At 39.2% G+C, this 17,412-nt stretch overlaps 3 protein-coding genes across 3 annotated transcripts; 2 read left to right on the top strand and 1 right to left on the bottom strand.

Annotated features, from left to right (window-relative positions):
* Positions 1-1,650: 1,650 nt before the first annotated feature.
* mcee (methylmalonyl CoA epimerase) lies at positions 1,651-4,031 on the bottom strand. The gene is made up of 3 exons (XM_084362838.1): positions 3,945-4,031; positions 2,942-3,282; positions 1,651-2,030 (listed from the first exon to the last, which is right to left on the bottom strand). Exons 1-3 carry the CDS (start codon positions 3,970-3,972, stop codon positions 1,878-1,880), a joined length of 522 nt encoding a protein of 173 aa, XP_084218964.1. The 5' UTR covers positions 3,973-4,031; the 3' UTR covers positions 1,651-1,877.
* On the top strand, positions 4,020-9,695 carry mphosph10 (M-phase phosphoprotein 10 (U3 small nucleolar ribonucleoprotein)). Its single transcript, XM_084362593.1, has 11 exons — positions 4,020-4,151; positions 5,542-6,190; positions 6,279-6,448; positions 6,552-6,717; positions 7,145-7,286; positions 7,386-7,453; positions 7,554-7,691; positions 7,776-7,886; positions 8,244-8,351; positions 8,443-8,673; positions 9,414-9,695. Exons 1-11 carry the CDS (start codon positions 4,066-4,068, stop codon positions 9,558-9,560), a joined length of 2,016 nt encoding a protein of 671 aa, XP_084218719.1. The 5' UTR covers positions 4,020-4,065; the 3' UTR covers positions 9,561-9,695.
* Positions 9,696-11,073: 1,378 nt separating this feature from the next.
* On the top strand, positions 11,074-16,913 carry ist1 (IST1 factor associated with ESCRT-III). The gene is made up of 10 exons (XM_084361432.1): positions 11,074-11,184; positions 11,794-11,894; positions 12,019-12,199; positions 12,338-12,425; positions 12,516-12,599; positions 12,708-12,818; positions 12,943-13,122; positions 13,513-13,614; positions 14,142-14,187; positions 14,930-16,913. Exons 2-10 carry the CDS (start codon positions 11,807-11,809, stop codon positions 15,091-15,093), a joined length of 1,044 nt encoding a protein of 347 aa, XP_084217558.1. The 5' UTR covers positions 11,074-11,184; positions 11,794-11,806; the 3' UTR covers positions 15,094-16,913.
* The last annotated feature ends 499 nt before the right edge of the window (positions 16,914-17,412 follow it).

The raw sequence follows: 17,412 nt of genomic DNA, 5'->3' as shown, positions 1-17,412 counted from the left end.
AGGAGACTCCAAACACACGTAATCAGGACAATAATCACTATGTTTATCTGAATGTGAACAACTTAACTACTGTTTTCCTCAGAGCCCGTGGTTTCCAGAAAATATACACCAAAAATCCAAAATGAGCAGCTTGATGTGAAACTAATTATGATCATCTGTGTCTCAAGGCATTAGCAAATTGCCACTGGTCTCTCGAGTGTCTGAGTAGTCCTGGTTAGATCTCCTGAAATGTATTTGTACCGTTTAAAGCAGGGAGGGCCAAACCTGAAACTTAATGGCAGACCAAAGGCCAAAAGCAAACAACTATTGTGTTAAGATGCAAAATGACACTATACTGAGAGGCAACTGAGAACAAATAATTCTGGTGATCTATTTTCTAGGTTTGATCTGAATTGTTTTCTCCCCTGTGTCTATGATTGAAGAAATACATGATAAGATGTTTTATGAGGATAGTCCTTCAAAGTTTCTTGTGTTTTTTTCACTTGGCTCTCAGGGACTCAGTTGTATTACGATCCCTGAATTGACAAACGTCCTACACAAAGTCTCTCCCGTCATGCTCAGATTATAAAAAATAATTAACAGTTAAGGGGCCTACATATGTAAAGAGCATTTTTACCTCACAAAAAATAAAACGGCATAAACTGATTCAGATTAGAATTTGTTGTGTTATGGGTTTTATTTTTTTTCACTTGAAACATCTTGTGGGCCAAATCAAACCTTACGGTAGCGGGTTGGACCCACTTTGGGCAGCCCTGGTTTAGAGGTCTAATAAAAAAGTGAAGTAGTCAGGGGATTTCCTACCAAAAAAACCTCTGAGTTTTCACAGGAAGCCTAAATGAAATGTTGGAGGGTAGACCTGCGTCATCATGAGTTCCTCTCCTTTTGTAATCACAGACATTTCTGTCTGGGATTACTGTTGGCACTATGGTTGATACTAGTGTCACGCCCTCTAGTGGTGACCTAATAATCACCATTAGTAATTACAAATATCTGTGTTTTGACGTGGCTTTAAATGATCGAATACATAATTATCAACTTCAATAAAGGAAAAGTTTTTATTTGTACAGTGTGCAGTGCATGCCAAAGAAATGTGTCTCAACATTAAATGAATGTCATCTGTGAATGATTTTGATTTCTAGCCAAGTAAAACTAAAGAATATTTCTTGTTTGGATTTTGCATAAAAACATTGAAGTGATTAATATTTCATATCTGCACTTTGAGTCCAAAAGCGTGACATCCTGTATTGAAACATGACCTTTATGTTAAAAATTCATTATTGAAAACGTAGATTTAAATTTCAATTCATACCTTTTAATTTTAGAATCGTCGTCAGCAGAGTGAAATTAAAACTGCAGTTTTCGATCATGTAAAAGTTCAATTTATCAGTTATATTATGGTTAAAAAAAAAATCCCCAAAATACAAATTCTATAATAAAATGACATCCAACACAATAGTACCATTTTATATATGACATGAACTCATCAGCTTGAATTGCATTCTGAACGCTCAAAATGTTTTTAAAAAAAAGCTTAAATCAGTTCCTCTGTGCAGCTTGTACTGGATCCTGCATGCAGTCATCCTACTACAGGAAAGTGAAGTGAACTGTGGACTCATGCAGATGGAGATTCATTGATCATTACATGTTAAGTCAAAGCACACACCACTTTTTAATTTCTCCCAACAAAACAGTGAAGTCAAAAACAGCACTGAAACCAAACTTTGAGGCACCTCACTGAAATGAGAAGATCAAAACCTAAGTGCAAAAAAAAACCCACGGTACAAAATGTTATAGAGATTTGCCAAACTGAAGGTGGGATATACTCCATAGATGTGAATTAACGGCTCCCACAATCCATGTTAGTCAGACTGAGACGTTCATGCTTCCTCCAGCTCCACCAGCACACCGTCACAGTCTTTAGGATGGAGAAACATCACCGGTTTCCCATGAGCACCTATTCGGGGCTCTGCTGACAGAGTTCTGATGTTCTTCGCTTTCAGGTCAACTATTGCAGCGTTAATGTCGTCCACCTGCAACCAAGAAGAAAACTGTTAATCATTAATCTGATAAACGCTCTATCATCCTGATAACCTTTCAATGCTCAGTCAAGGAACAGACTTTGAATGTCAACACACGTCACACTGAGCTGTGACTTTCAATAACAAAGTCAAGGACATTCTCAAATAGCAGAAGCAGAAGAAATCTTTGAATCTTCTACTAAAAAGGTAAATGCTGGTCTCCAGACTCCAGACCCAAAACTAAAACAATTTATTTATTATTTATTTTTTTTTATTTATTTTTGTGTAACTGTAAAATAGGACCATTCTTACGGCGGAAATTGTTTGACTCATCAAACACAGGTGTAACTAATGAATGAATAATGAAATCGTTACACTGAGGTGTGTCGGTGCCATCAGGGCTTCAGTGTTGGCCTCATTTACAGGAGACTTTTTGTCATATGGTAATTTTAAAAAAAAACACCTTACACACACCGTAGTGACAAGTGCTTTGTGTTCAAAAACTTGAAAAGATGCCGAACCATCACTTGAACTCACTTTATTAACCTCAGACCATCATCAGACAAAGTTCACACAGATCTGTCTCAGTAGGAAAAGCACAGGTTTATGTAATAAAATTAATCATGGCTGATTTTATTTAGATATTTCGGTTTCAGGGTTCTAGTGTCACTGTCACAGCTCACTGGACAGAGCCATCAATAATGTAACACCTGTGCTTTTCCAAGCAAATGAGAAAAAGCCTGTCGTGCATGCTTTATATGGAACTGCCCACATTCAGGGGACACAGCCTACATTGTTATTAGTCACACCTGTGCTTATTCTGTTATTAGATATAACAATCTTTGCAGTGTTAAAGTTTTATTCATATCTGAGAGTTGAAGTAGATATATACTGTCTGCATGTGCATGAAATCACTGTCTCACCTCAATACAAATGTGGTGCATCCCTCCAGACTTGTTCTTCTGTAAGAAGCCAGAGATCGGGCTTTTCTCGCCCAGAGGATGGAGCAGCTCCAGCTTGGTGTTGCCGAGCTCCACAAACACAGTGTAGACGCCGTGCTCGGGCAGGGGCACCTTGTCGCTCACCGTGGCCCCCAGCACGTCCCGATACAGAGCCGTGGCCTTCTCCATGTCAGGGACGGCAATGGCAATGTGGTTCAGCCTCCCCAGCTTCCACACCGATCCAGGGACGCCCTGGTGGAGGGGTGCTGTGGTTGAATGTGCTCTCATGAGTGTGAGACGGGAACATCTGGAAAGACCTGCCACTGGATAATAAGATTTAAACACAGTTGGAGCGTAAACTGTAGTTTTTACATGCAATTTTCTGCTCTTTTTCCTTCCAGAACCTTCAAGGTTGGAAAAATCATCTTGTTCCTCACTGTCTGACATCACATGTGGTATATAACACTTCAGCTTTATGATGTTTACACAGTGAAATGAAGCCATGTTCATTAAATGGCAACATTCTAGATGTGTTGTGCATTATTTTACACACATTGCCCCATAGTCAGCCCAACGATTGGTACCTTTGAAACTACCACTAGATTTCAAAATAAAGGTCTGTGAGTTTGAACCACGTTTGGCAGCACAGCATGAGTTTCATCGCTGATACACATACAGTGTGTTAAAACACTGATACAAGTCACAAATGTCTTCAACATTTCTGTTTTACGGTCTGTGAGAAGAAAACATCTGCTCATTGGTAAATATAAGAATGGATTGGTAGCATGCGAAGTAGCATGTACCCGCTGCAAGTACACAAACCGGTTTTGTAACGTTAACATGGGTTTAACTTCGACAGTAACTTAGTGTAACGAAGCTTGTTCGACGGTAAAGCAGAGGTCGAACATCCTGATATTTGCTAATGCAGAAGACAGCAGAGAAAAGCATGTGTCTGGTAGTTTGATAATTATTGACACAAACCAACCTGCAACCTTCAGCACGGCGGACGCCATGTTTGTATCTCGGAACTAAATAACAGCAGCGGAAGAGTTTCTCGGAGAGCCTGTTTACCTGCAACACACACGGTCACACATGTGGGGGGAACGATGGCAAGCGGCGATGTGTTGAGCGTGCTGGAGGAGTGTGTAAAGAAAATAAATGCCAACACAGCACAGCCAGAAAACTATCTGAGGCAAGTGTTTGCTGTCTGTTTGTAAGCTTTTGTTGTGAAGAAGCTGTTAAACGTCGTCGTGGACGCATGTTTGAAGAGAAGTGGCTCCGCTAGCTAACCGCTAGCTAAAGCTAATTGCATGAACTTCTAGCGTTAGCACCGTTAACTGTTGGCTAGCTGTCACAGTCAACCTCGTAAAAACTTAATAAGGGTTTGGCAGTATTTGTTAGCTATTTGTGGAGTCGCTCTGTTATTTTAGCCATTTAATGTTATGCTAACGAGGCTAGCTACATGTCCTTAATCGGATGACTTGTGAAGTAATGACAGTCGTCCCAGTCATCAAACAACCATAGAAAACTGAACTAGCATCTACACGTTGGCTTTCTGTTAGTTTACCATACTGTATTAATAAAGTTGTTTATTGATTAGTGGAAGAAACTAAGTAATCAGTACAGTACCATGCTGCACGTGATAAGGATGATGTGGCTAATAGCTAAAATGTATAGTTAATAATCTTAAATTAATATTTATTTCACTGTTAAAAAATAGTTAAATGCTTTATAAACTTTTCAAGGAATTGGGAATGTTTATAAACATCAGTTGCAACGTTCAAATCATGTTTATAGGTGAAGTACACAGCATTTATTAACATTTACAAAATATTAGAAACATCAGTAGCAATTTGACAATAAACTACCATCGGTTTTAAAATGGTTTATCAAGCATTTAATGTTTTTAACAGTGAAATAACTATTAACTAAAGTTTAATCAACTATATATTCACCATTTATTAATGATTGTTATTATAGAGTGTTTCCATGATGTGACTGTGATACATAATGTATTGCAGGAAGCCAGCTGTGGTGCATTCAAATATTACAGTATCTAAAGAGGAACTAACTTAAATGGCAAATTGCAAATAAGATGCAGCACCTAAGTCATATTCTTTATTTATTCATTCATTCACTACAAACCATTTATATAACACAGATTTAAGGGTGTAATGTTGGACAAGGCTGTTTAATACACCTGACAAAACACAGAACTGTCAGGAAACTGAATAGTTTTTGACACCATACACCGTAATAACTAACTCCATAATTCCAATGCCAAATGGTTGCAGTAATTCAGTGTAATAGTAGTTCTATCACAGATGAATGCATTACATTATGTTGTTGTGTTGAGACAATATTATGTTTAACCTGAGAGTATGCTATTGATTAAATGACCAAATCACAGCCAATTTGCCATGCCAATATCTAACATGTCCTCATACGTAAATGATTGAATAACTGTACCAACCCTTGCATTGAAGACCCAATTTCATACATGTCTTTTGTACAAATACAAATAATTCTTTTTTGTAATGCACCACAGTTGCCATGCTAATTGTGTGTTTCCCCCTTTTCAGCCTTCAGGATGGAGTGGCAGCAGACTTCACTTCCCTCACAAAGACCCTGTATGACCTCCAAAAAGCTCAGGAGCCTGCAGATTATAAAGGCAGCCCGTTGGCTTTGCTGGTGGTGGAAAACTTTGATGAAGAGCAGATCTGGCAGGAACTGGAGCTGCAGAACAATTCTCTACTGAAACACTTTGAAAATGCCACTGACGAGGCTTTGTCAGATGGGACATTAACGTTGCTGGCAGAGCAGGAGGAAGAGAACAGTGATGAGGATGATGAAAATATTGATGATGATGAAGAAGAGGAGGAGGAGGAGGAAACACCCAGACAGTCCAGGAAAATGGCTGCTGAGGCTGATGATTTCACAGATGAGGACTCTGATTTAGATTTTGACGTGGATGCTCTGGAGAAGCGAGAGAAAGAGAAGAAGCACATTGGAAGAAAAGGCTCCAAAACAAAAGTGGTCCCCTCTGAGGTTGACGATAAGTTCTTCAAACTGTCAGAGATGGAGTCATTTCTTGATGATATGGACAAACGAGAGGGAAAAGAGGATGGGGATGAAAATGACTTAGACTATTTCCAGGACCTGCCCTCTGATGATGATGACGATCTCGACCTAGAGGAAATACTTTCTTCCAAAAAGCAAAAGAAAAACACGGTATGTATTTTATCACTTATTCTCACTCTTAATGTGTGCTGATGGTTCAGAATACAGGAAATACATGAATTATTGTTTATATTTACAGGCAAAGAGCTCAAGGAATCTCAAGTACAAGGACTTCTTTGATGCTGTGGATGGTAAACCTGCTAAAGCAGATGACGAGTCAGATGGCGAGGATGAAAGCCAGGGTGAAGGTGAAGAAGAATTTGATGACGAGGAAGATGATTATGATGGTGAAGAGGAGGGTGATGATGAGTAAGTGTGATTAAAATTACGTGTGTGTATAATTATGTGTGGGAGAAGCACATTTGGTTGAGTATGAATCCATTCCAGCATGTTTTTGTCTACCTTTTGCCAGGGATGAAGATGGAAGTCAGTCCAAATCATCACATAAGAAAGTCACCTTTAACCTCTCTGGGGACGAGGACAGCGAGGGAGAGGACATGGCGGACATTTTTGGAGGGAAAAGTATGAGCACAGCGAAGTCTGAGGCAAAGTCATCATTTGAGAAACGGCAAGAAAAGGTAACCAGGTTTAAAATGTAGTTTGATCTGTCAGTCTGTGTGGCCTAAATGTCGTGCAGCAGTCATAATTAGTGTGTGTCACACACATTTCACTCTCTCTTCCTACGTGTTTAAACCTCTTGCTCGTGCAGCCTTTACGTGATGGCATTTAATCCAGACTTGTAGCGTGTGAAAATTTTACTAGATCTGAACTAGTAAGATTGCTGTCATTACTTTATTCTAAAAGGGACCAAAGAGCTTATTCAGATGGGAGACCGACATATTAGATAATGTTGCCATCAGATTGAAATAATTAGGGGCATGCCTGAAATTGTGTTATATTTCTCACTAGTACCTGAAGCAACACACCGACACCTCCCCTTGTGTTGTTTTAGTGCAATGCTGATTTCTGCCCGCTAATGGTGATTATGGTCGTTCTAACCTGCAGATGTCACAGAAGATTGAGGAGCTGGAGAAAACAGCTCTGGGAGAGAAGCCCTGGCAGTTGGCCGGAGAGGTGACTGCACAGACTCGTCCTGAGAACAGCATGCTGGAGGAAGATGTGGAGTTTGAACAGACATCTAGGATGGGTGAGTGACTCTGGTGTTGTGTTTATGTTGTTTGATGATTATAATGGCAAGAATTTCTTTCTGTGTGCTGTTTCAAAGACATTATCTTTGCTCTTTTAGCCCCTGTTGTCACCGAGGAAACCACACTACAGCTTGAAGACATTATAAAACAGAGAATCAAAGACCAGGTATGTCACAATAGCTTGTTTTATGGTATCTGAAGAAATAAGTTGTTGCTTTTGTGTTTCCTGATTATAACCCAGTGTCTTTGACTTGTGTTGCTGTAAGGCGTTTGATGATGTGGTCCGCAAGGAGAAACCCAAAGAGGAGGTGTTTGAGTATAAGAAGAGGCTAACGTTGGACCATGAGAAGAGTAAACAGAGTCTTGCAGAAATCTATGAGCAAGAATACCTCAAACAAAATCAGGTTAGACTTATTTTTTGTTCTCATCGCTACTCTGTCACACATAAACCTGTGCTGCATCCGATTATTGTATTTTTCTTATTTCAGACAAAGACAGAGGAGAAGGAGAACCCATCCCATGTAGAGATTCAAAAACTTATGGACACACTCTTCCTGAAGCTGGATGCTCTCTCCAACTTCCACTTCACACCTAAACCCGTAAGTTTTGCCTGCGATCACTGACTTTACTTGACCAAATATGCAAAAAATATTCAGATTTAATCGTTTTGCAAGACTCTGAAAGATGTAGAAGTGTGTGTGTCAGAAATCACTGGCTTATTTGGCAAAAACATATTTTCGTCTGCATTTCTTATGCATTTAAAGGTTTTTAGGCATAATAAATAAATAAATAAATAAATAAATATAAAACATGTCATCTTTAAAAGGGCAATTGCATAAAAATGGAAGTTTTAAAAAAGTTGTAGATTTAAAGTGATAATTTGAACAAAGCCTGATAAAATGATGTACTGCTAGGGGGTAGTAGGCCATTGTGTTGATGTTGCCTTTTGTCCACAGCCTGTTCCTGAGGTCAAAGTGGTTTCTAACCTGCCATCTATTGCCATGGAGGAAGTAGCTCCAGTCAGCGTTAGTGATGCTACGCTGCTCGCACCAGAAGAAGTCAAGGTTTGTTGTCAATCCATTTTTTAAACATTCATTTAGATCTTGTTATATTTAGTACCAAAGTGTGTCTAATAATACTCTCCTCTAACAAAAGGAAAAGAACAAAGCAGGAGATATTCTGGGTGATACTGAGAAGACATCAACAGACAAGAAGCGTGACAGACGTCACAAGAAGACGGTGAAGCGTCTGAAGATCAAGGAGAAAGAAAAGAGACAGAAACTTAAAGAGGCCAGTTCAACTGGGGAGAACAAGAAACTATCAAAGGCTGAAGTCACTGAAAACCTAAAGAAACTCACAAAAGGAGGCAAAGCCACGATGCTCAAGGTGAGTGGTTTCTGTCATGTTCTTTCTTACATTGCACAGATCAGTATGCCATTCAGTGCCTGTATTTGTCATAGAGTAGGAAATCTGTATTAGTCTGTCAAAAGATTTGGAGTAAGTCATGCCACTTAATGTTTCTACTTCTTAAATTTCAGAGGAAATATTGTACCTTATACTCTGTTGCATTAATTACACTTACTGTTAAGTTTTCACACACACAACTTCTGAGGACTTTAAAATAAGATACATTGTTACAGATGAAACTACCAACATTTATCTAAAATGGTTCACATTAGCAGCCTTTCAACCAGCCGCAACAGTAAAATGTTGTTTACATGTTCATGCACCAGTAATAGTAATCAAATCGTATTAAATGTCGTAATACTGTATAACACTGACGAGCCATTCTGAATAATAAATACTTTAACTTTTGAATACAGGACTAGTACTTTTGCATTGATGTATTATTGGTACTTTTAAAGTAAAGGATTAGAGTCCTTCTTCATCCCCTGACTGAATCAACAAAATGGTTAGATGAATAGTTGGAGCAGTCAATTGAACCAGTATTGTGTCCAGTATCAGCTCATGTGTTAGGTAGATATTGCAATCACAAACTGTTGTCGAACTGATGCTCAGTCTATAATCTACCTTTTTAATGCCAACACAGACTTAACATTAATTCTTAGATAATATTGTGTATGTTCCTGAGGAGACTCGACTAACATGGCGTTCCTCTTTTTCAGGACGAAGGAAAAGACAAGGCTCTGAAGTCCTCTCAAGCCTTCTTCTCTCAGCTGCAGGACCAGGTCAAAAGCCAGATCAAAGGTGCAAAGGATCAGTCTTCAAAGAAGAAACACAAAGAGGTTTCTGTCGGCAAACTCAAGTTATAATAACTGTGATGGTTTTTTGTGGAAGATCAACTTTTTATTGTACAGATTTTTTTTATGAGAAAGCTCCAATATATGAAAATCTGAAAGTCCTTGTTAAATGTTTCCATTTTCGTTAAAATAAAAATCAAGTGCCGAGATGCGTTTGTGTTTTCAACTTTATAATAAATGTTCATTCACATGAAAATATCAGAGCACTTTTTTGTGTGTAAAGATGGAACGCATCGTGCCTGTCAGAAGACCCCAAAGTTCAAAACCCAGGTGACATCTTTTTTTTTCCCATAAGTAAATCATGAAGAAAATACCTCCGCTAATGGGCTAGATTGGTGTGTACTAGGCTGCTCAAGAAAAGCCCTTTTAAGTGGCTCTAAATTTAAGCTAAGAGACTAAGAGACACCTTAATCTGGTGAAGTCGTGATTTCACACCCTCAGAGATTAAATCATTTGCCACATCCCAAATAGTAAAGGTATGAAACCAACACAATGCAATAATACTCCAGCAACATTTAAACATTTATGAAGTATAAGGTGCAGTAAAATATACTAAATGTGAAAATGAAAAGCACACATTGTAAAGAACTAACATTGTTATTAATGTTTTTGTTATACCACCGTTTATAAAAATCCACTACATGTCATACATTCAAAAAATACTCAAGTATAAGTAAATATGTATTGGTATATTGCTTATAATATTGGATTATTATTACAGATGAATTAACATGTAAGCAGCCTTTAATGTTGTAGCTGGAGGAGGTGAAGCTAATCTTGTGTTTGGTAGTTTAAAGGTGCAGTATGTAGTTTTGGGGAAGAAATTTTAATCAGAAGAGATTCATTGACTGATTTCTTTATGCCTAAGCAAACCCTCTTCATTTTAATGACTGAATAAACTGAGGAAAATCATCATACTGTTTAACTTTGTTTATATTTGGTGGACACTGCCACCTTTCTAGCTTCAAACAGTTTTCTGGGGACCTTATTTTCCTCTAAGAACAACTTGTTTATTCAGTTATGGAAAAATAAATATTTCTGTGTTTGTAATATTACCTCATTAATATTGTAAATTTTTAAATTCTGAGTTTGAATTTCTTCTCCAAACACTACATAGAGCCCTTTTAATCCATAACATCTTTGAGGCTGATGTGTTTTCATCTGAAACTGTGGCTGTCTGAGAAGGGAATATTTTCCTCTTGAATACAGTGAGGTACACTACTCCAGTGAGTGAAAGTTACTTTCTATCCCCGCTCACTAATTTAAATGTTTCTAGCCAATCAAACTCTAAAATGAATTTAATTTCATTAGCTTGTGCAATGTTTTGCATGTGGTCTAACCAGTACATGGAGGTAAAGAAATTGCTTTGTACGTCAGGAAGTGCCATATGTCTCTTTGAAACATAAAGCTGAAAAGGTAAAACATTTGAATACAATCAGTCATAATGGTGTGACAGTGTATGAGCAGGGTCACACCTGTGCTTGAGTCCTGTTTGACAGAAAGTATGCAGACCCCGCCCCCCGAGGTAAAATTCCCATGACGTCACTAAAGAGCATTACGGAAGTGAACCAGGCGACGAAACACAACAGACAGAAACTCAAATAAGTTGGGGTGTTCGCTTGACTACAACTGACAGGTAAGTTGCTGTAGCTTCATCGACTGTTAATCAATTGAAAATTATCCCGTTTTCCAAACTACCTAAGTGGGTTTGATTAGTTGGTTTTGATTTTGATAGCGTTTAGCGAGAGCTAGGGAAGTTAGCTAACTGTTAGCGCAAACGATGACAGAACAGAAGACGGCTAACAAAGCAAAGGCTTGGTAATAGCCAGGTTTGGCAGCACGTACAAATGTTTGGGTTTCTCAACCTGTATTTAATGGTATGGTTAAGTTATTATAATATAAGCTAGCTAGAGACAAGATGGCAACGTTTAAAGTAGCATACCGGTAGCCGCATTAGCTGTCCGTCGCGTCAGGCTAAAGCTAACGTCAACTGTTTTGAGCTGTTAAACGCTTATCGTGACGTAGTTTGGGTCAGCAAGCTCACCTAATGTTTACACGTGTGTTGTATTTGTTTGGAGTCAATCTGCGGAGTCATTCTGCTGTCATGGTTAGGTCATGCTCACATGATTCAGTGAGTCACTGGGTCAGAGGTGGGGGCGAGGTTAGGTGGACACTGTAGGTTGGTTTCGGTTGTATGTTATGCTTCCGTGTGGATTCTGCTCTTCTCATGCTCTCCTGTTCACAGATAGTCCATCATCATGCTGGGAGGAGGTTTCAAAGCAGAGAGGCTAAGAGTCAACCTCCGGCTGGTCATCAATCGACTCAAACTCCTTGAGAAAAAGAAAAGTAAGTCCTAGGAAATAATAAGATACTGGCCCTACTCTCCTGTCATTCATGTGGATTCAGTGGCTTCTTGTTTCACTCAGTATTAACATTTTTCCCCGCTCCTGTTTATCAATTTAAAATGAAGCTGAGCTGGCTCAAAAGGCAAGGAAGGAAATCGCAGATTACCTATCATCGGGAAAAGATGAGCGCGCACGGATCCGTGTGGAGCACATCATCAGAGAAGACTACCTGGTGGAAGCAATGGAGATCCTAGAGCTTTACTGTGACCTGCTGCTGGCTCGCTTTGGCCTCATTCAGTCCATGAAGTAAGTAACTTGGCCATCTAGGTGCACCAAGACCACTTTGGATGATCAGGGGAATGTGGGGGTTTCACTTCATAAACTTGCTCTCTGGTTGTCACTTGTAGTCTTTCTTGTTAAACCCTTTGGTGTTTCTCCAATTAGGGAGCTGGACCCAGGCCTGCAGGAGGCAGTGTCCACCCTCATCTGGGCAGCGCCTCGTCTCCAGTCAGAGGTGTCTGAACTAAAAATTGTAAGTGCTGGCAGAAGTGCTAACAATATTAAACAAGCTTTGTCCATTTATTGCTGTTAGGAGAGTCTTATCTCTAAATTCTTCTTTCAGGTATCAGACCAGCTATGTGCAAAATATAGTAAGGAGTATGGCAAGCTGTGCAGGACAAACCAGATCGGCACAGTCAACGATAGGGTAGGCTATTTTTTCCATTGACTGCTCATGAGTCTGTTCAAGAATGCATGAACCTTTTGTCTCGTATCTTTTTAGCAACAACTAATCATACATCTGTTATGTTCATAGCTGATGCACAAACTGAGTGTGGAGGCTCCTCCCAAGATCTTGGTGGAACGCTACCTGATAGAGATCGCCAAGAACTACAATGTGCCGTATGAACCTGACGCCATGGTCCGGGTGAGAGTTAAAGAATCAGTGATTATCATTCACAATGAAAGATGACGGCATGCGTAGTCGAGAGTAAACATATTCTGAAATCTGTGATGTGTTTATTTATTCATACCTCTTTGTCTCTCGACAGCCCGAGGTCAGTCCTGGAGAGGAGGCAGACCTGATTGATGTGGACATTGACAAGAAGCCTGGAGGAGGAGGTGGTGGTGGTGGCGGAGGTTTCACCGCTCCTGTTATGCCTATGGCCATGCCTATGCCCATGCCCATGCCTATGCCAACAGCTTTCAACTATCCACCTCCAAACGGAGCTGTAAGAGATTCCTTTTTAAAGACCCCATTCTTTATGGTTTTGTTGTGCGTTTCGGATTTGATGAATGGAAACTTTAGACTGCAATAGGCGTGAGTGACATGGATTAAATCTTTATTCACAGTGTTTTTGGTGCTCAAATCGTCCGAAAATTAACTTTCAACAACTCAACATGTGTTTTTTATAAACTTAGTCCTTAAAGTAGTGAACAGACATCACTGGGTTCAGTTCTTGGTATTTTTTTCTGAAACTGTTCCCATCCAACGCTGCCTGCAGAGAGTTCTGTGGACTATCTCCTACGATTTAATGTTCTTACTTTGGATGATTTTTAAATGATGAGAATAGAAAATGTACAGACTTACAGACTTGTACCTGACTGTTGTTTTCTTCCAGGAGCAGTTTAATGTTCCCGTTGGAACCTACAACAACTTCCAGCACCCCATGGGAGGAGGGCAGCCCCCTCAGCTGCCCACTTCTCCCCCCACATATGAGTCTGTAAGTGACCGCACCCCTCCCATCCATGCCCCCTTCCTGTTCCCACAGATGGACAGACGGACAGGGCAGGGCAGGGCAGGGCACCTCTCAGGGAAGAGCAGTTCATTTAGCTTGCTTACAGTTTTGCCTCTCCTCTACTTTTTTTTTTTTACATTATTTATCAGAGTAGGCCCAAATTCTGCTTTGTCCACATGGATATAGGTAGCGGCAAGTACTAACACTGGAGTTACTAACTTTGACAACTAACTTTCAGCGTTGGTTGCTCTGAGTGGGATTGAGATGAACCCATGAGAGCGTCGAGTGTACTTGACACAGCTTCGGCCAGCTAAGTCCTAAAGTCTGGTTTTGTGTAACAGTAAAGGTGATGGTTTCTTAGTCCCCTGCAGTTTTCTTACTTTTTTTTTTTTTTTACTACCGCATCATTGAATGCACTTATTAATTCTTTCTCAATACTAACACATATAAAAATATAATTTATTTCAATATGAAGATGACATGATCCCTTACACATTTCCTCTGGGTTTCAGATTGATGACCTAACTGACAAACCGTCTGTTCCTTCGCAGGCAACAGGTGAGTTCTACCAACAACCACCAGCTGAAGTTATTCTGTATTGTTCTTATTATAATATTTTATTAATTTTGTAAGAACCGACTACAATACATGTATATATAATACACATGACAGCAGAGATAGATATGAGAAAGTCACGGACCCTAAAAGATGTATGGAAAAAACATTACCAGGGAAGATATTATACAGAGATCTCAAAGCTATTATTACACCAATCAGGGAGTACAGTAATGCAAAACAGGAAACAATAGCAAAATACCCATGAGAGAGCATTAGACATCCACACAGGCAATGGAAGGATGCCAGTCCACAATACATGCATAATAAGTCTGCTAATCTATGTATTTGCTATTGTCAAAAACAGTGCATTAGTCTCTCTCTGAACGCTTTCTGAATTCCCTACCCTCTCTGTGGCACCCAAGCCCGTGCCAGTTATTTCCTACTGAAGATGTATGTCTTGAAAAACAGTCAGAGACATATAGTTTTATTTTTATAAGCTAAATAATTTCCTAGACCAGCTGGGCACTGTAGTATTTGGCAAATGTTACCAAAATTTGTGTTCATGCCTTTTAATTACATTTTCTTTTTGAGTTTTCCTGCTTTCTGACTTCCCATTATAGGCCCTTTTAAATTTTGTAGCCTTTATTTCCTCCTGCCCATTGAAAACTAACCACTGTTTTTGAGCTGTTGTATAGATACACTGTGACTTAAATTAAGATTAATGCCATATATTACTCTCCAGGTCCGGGCCCGTCTAAGATATATGACAACAACGCTCTTCCAGAACTCCCCTCTGTTCCCGACACACTCCCCACATCCTCCTTTGGCGGAAACACCACCACCTCGGATGACATCGACTTTGACGATTTGACGCGGCGGTTTGAGGAGCTGAAGAAGAAGACCTAAACGCTATACCCCCGGTCTACACATGCACACATACATACACACACAGGCCTGTGTCGTCACCTACGCAGCTCAGAACAGGAAATGGAAAATTTTCGAGGCTCTCAATCAGATTTGGATAGTTCTCCTCTTCCTTCAGCGATAAAGTAATCTTACATTGATATTAGACATACTTGTATCTTACCTCATTCATATAAATATGACCAGCTTACTGAGGGTGTGGTTGCTCACTTGACCTCTAAATTCTGTTTGCAGGACTAGTGAGTACCTCATGTTTTAATTTCTTTCTATACAGAACATTATATATATCCACACATAAATCATACGAGTGTTGACCCGTGTTCACTCCTCATTTATGGCGTCGACTTTTAACTTTTCCCATTTGTCTGAGTGTTTTGCTTTATAATCAAACATAGTTTTTAACTGTTCCTTTTCTGGGGGTTTTGGGTCGGACAATATTTACAGTACATGCCTTGATTCTACTTCCTACATGCTGTGTCACTGTAATCTTTGCCACTGTGTCACTCAGTTTTGTGGCAGACCAGTCAAACGAGTCCAACTGGCTGCCGGAGTTCAATACCTGGCATCCAAACAAACAAAGACTCCAGATTGTTTCAGAGACGAGGCTCCCATTAACTTTTTCCATGAAGTTATCAGAACAGATTGAAGCCATATTTTCAGTGTCTTGGGCAGCCATGCAGTTATGTCACTGTTGAAAACACTCCTTCAAAATGTATTTATACCATAATTAAGGGTGAAAGAGCCCTCCAGGAAAAGCTCATGGTGACACATTTAACAGGGGTCGTGTGGCACAGATGTATGTGACGTAAAGCGATAAAACACTGTATGGAAATCTGTAATATAATACATTTACAATCGTATACATAGACCTATTTACATGAATGATTGAACTGTACAGCAAATAACGTTCAGTAGTAGGGAGTTGTTCAATATTTGACAAATCTGTTTTATATACAGTATCTCCAAATAAAGTTTTTTTTCTGCCCTTTTGAATGTCAGTTTTACCAAATAGCTGCACTTTCTCATCAATGAAGTACTTAATTTACAAGCAAAATGTGTGCCGACAAAAGAAGTCGTACAACAAGCTAATTGTTTCTGATTTGATGTAAATACTGACCCCAGAGGTAAAAGGTTTGTGTTTGTCCTCTGTGATCGTGTGTGCATGTGTCTTATATTGTGTGTGCACCACTGCATTTGCCTTAGTTACCATCTCTCATCAGAGGCCTTGCCAGTCTTACCCATTCGTTATCCACTTAGACTGGGTACATGCTACCTGCATTGAGTCTCAGTTGACTAGATTACACTTTGCTTTATTTGTTTTACCCATAAACAATTCTTTAAAAACGTTTGCGTTGAAATTGGCTGATTGGGTGAAAAACAGTCTGTATTGACAATAGAGGTAGATGTTTTTATTTCCTGTGGAGAAAGAGTCGGAGGGTTTCTGTTGTTGTTCAGACGTGACACGTTGCTGCAACCTAACCGCACCCAGCTCTGCTTGCATGGCAAATGGATGGTGGCCTTGAATAAAATGTCGATTGACTGATTTCTGGAAGGCACATTGAAAAGCTTAACAGCTGGGTGGTAGACACAGTTAGCGGAGCTAGTTTTACATGTGTTTGAGAAAGTAGAGAGAGAGAAAGATTAACACTACAGAACTGTGATCTGCTCACTGTCTTTTCTATGTTGGACTGTTCTTTCATGCTAAACCTTGAGACACATAACTGTGTCTTGTTGCAAAAAGAAGGTTTTTTTCACTGTATACTACAATAACAGTTTAATAAAAGATTATTTGGAACTGGAAACTGGTATTGTTTACACTATTTGCATTTGTTTGCAACACGGTGATGTAATGTCAAATGGTACACAGCAGGGGTCCTCGGTGTAAAAGTAAAGAACTGTTCTCGACGCAATGGCTTAAAACAAACCTATATTCACAGATAAAGTATATTTATAGTATAGTATATATATCACTGAGGTTTAATTTCACTTATTTCAGATCTGAGTGATCTGTTCACCTTCTGTGGAAGTCTAAAACGGCCAAAATCGAATATAAATCCTACGACACATTTTCGATGACAGCTCTGTTACGTGCATAATGAAGCAGAAATGCATAAAGAAATAAAACAAGAAAAGGAAAAATAACATGAATAAATTCTTAAATTAATTAATAAATCAAAGTAAATAAAATATGGTAAACAAAACAAAGATTCATAGCCAAAATAAGGAAGTTTATTGAAACAAGTATCAATTTGTCACATTTAATAAATTAAAAAATTGAAAATTAAAAAAAAAAGAGTTTAC

The sequence above is a fragment of the Pagrus pagrus genome, assembly GCF_965226575.1.
Source record: "Pagrus pagrus genome assembly, chromosome: 1".
In the NCBI taxonomy this organism is placed as follows: Eukaryota; Metazoa; Chordata; class Actinopteri; order Spariformes; family Sparidae; genus Pagrus; species Pagrus pagrus.
The sequence above is the reverse complement of the archived record's forward strand: the minus strand, read 5'-3'. Positions and strand labels throughout refer to the sequence as shown.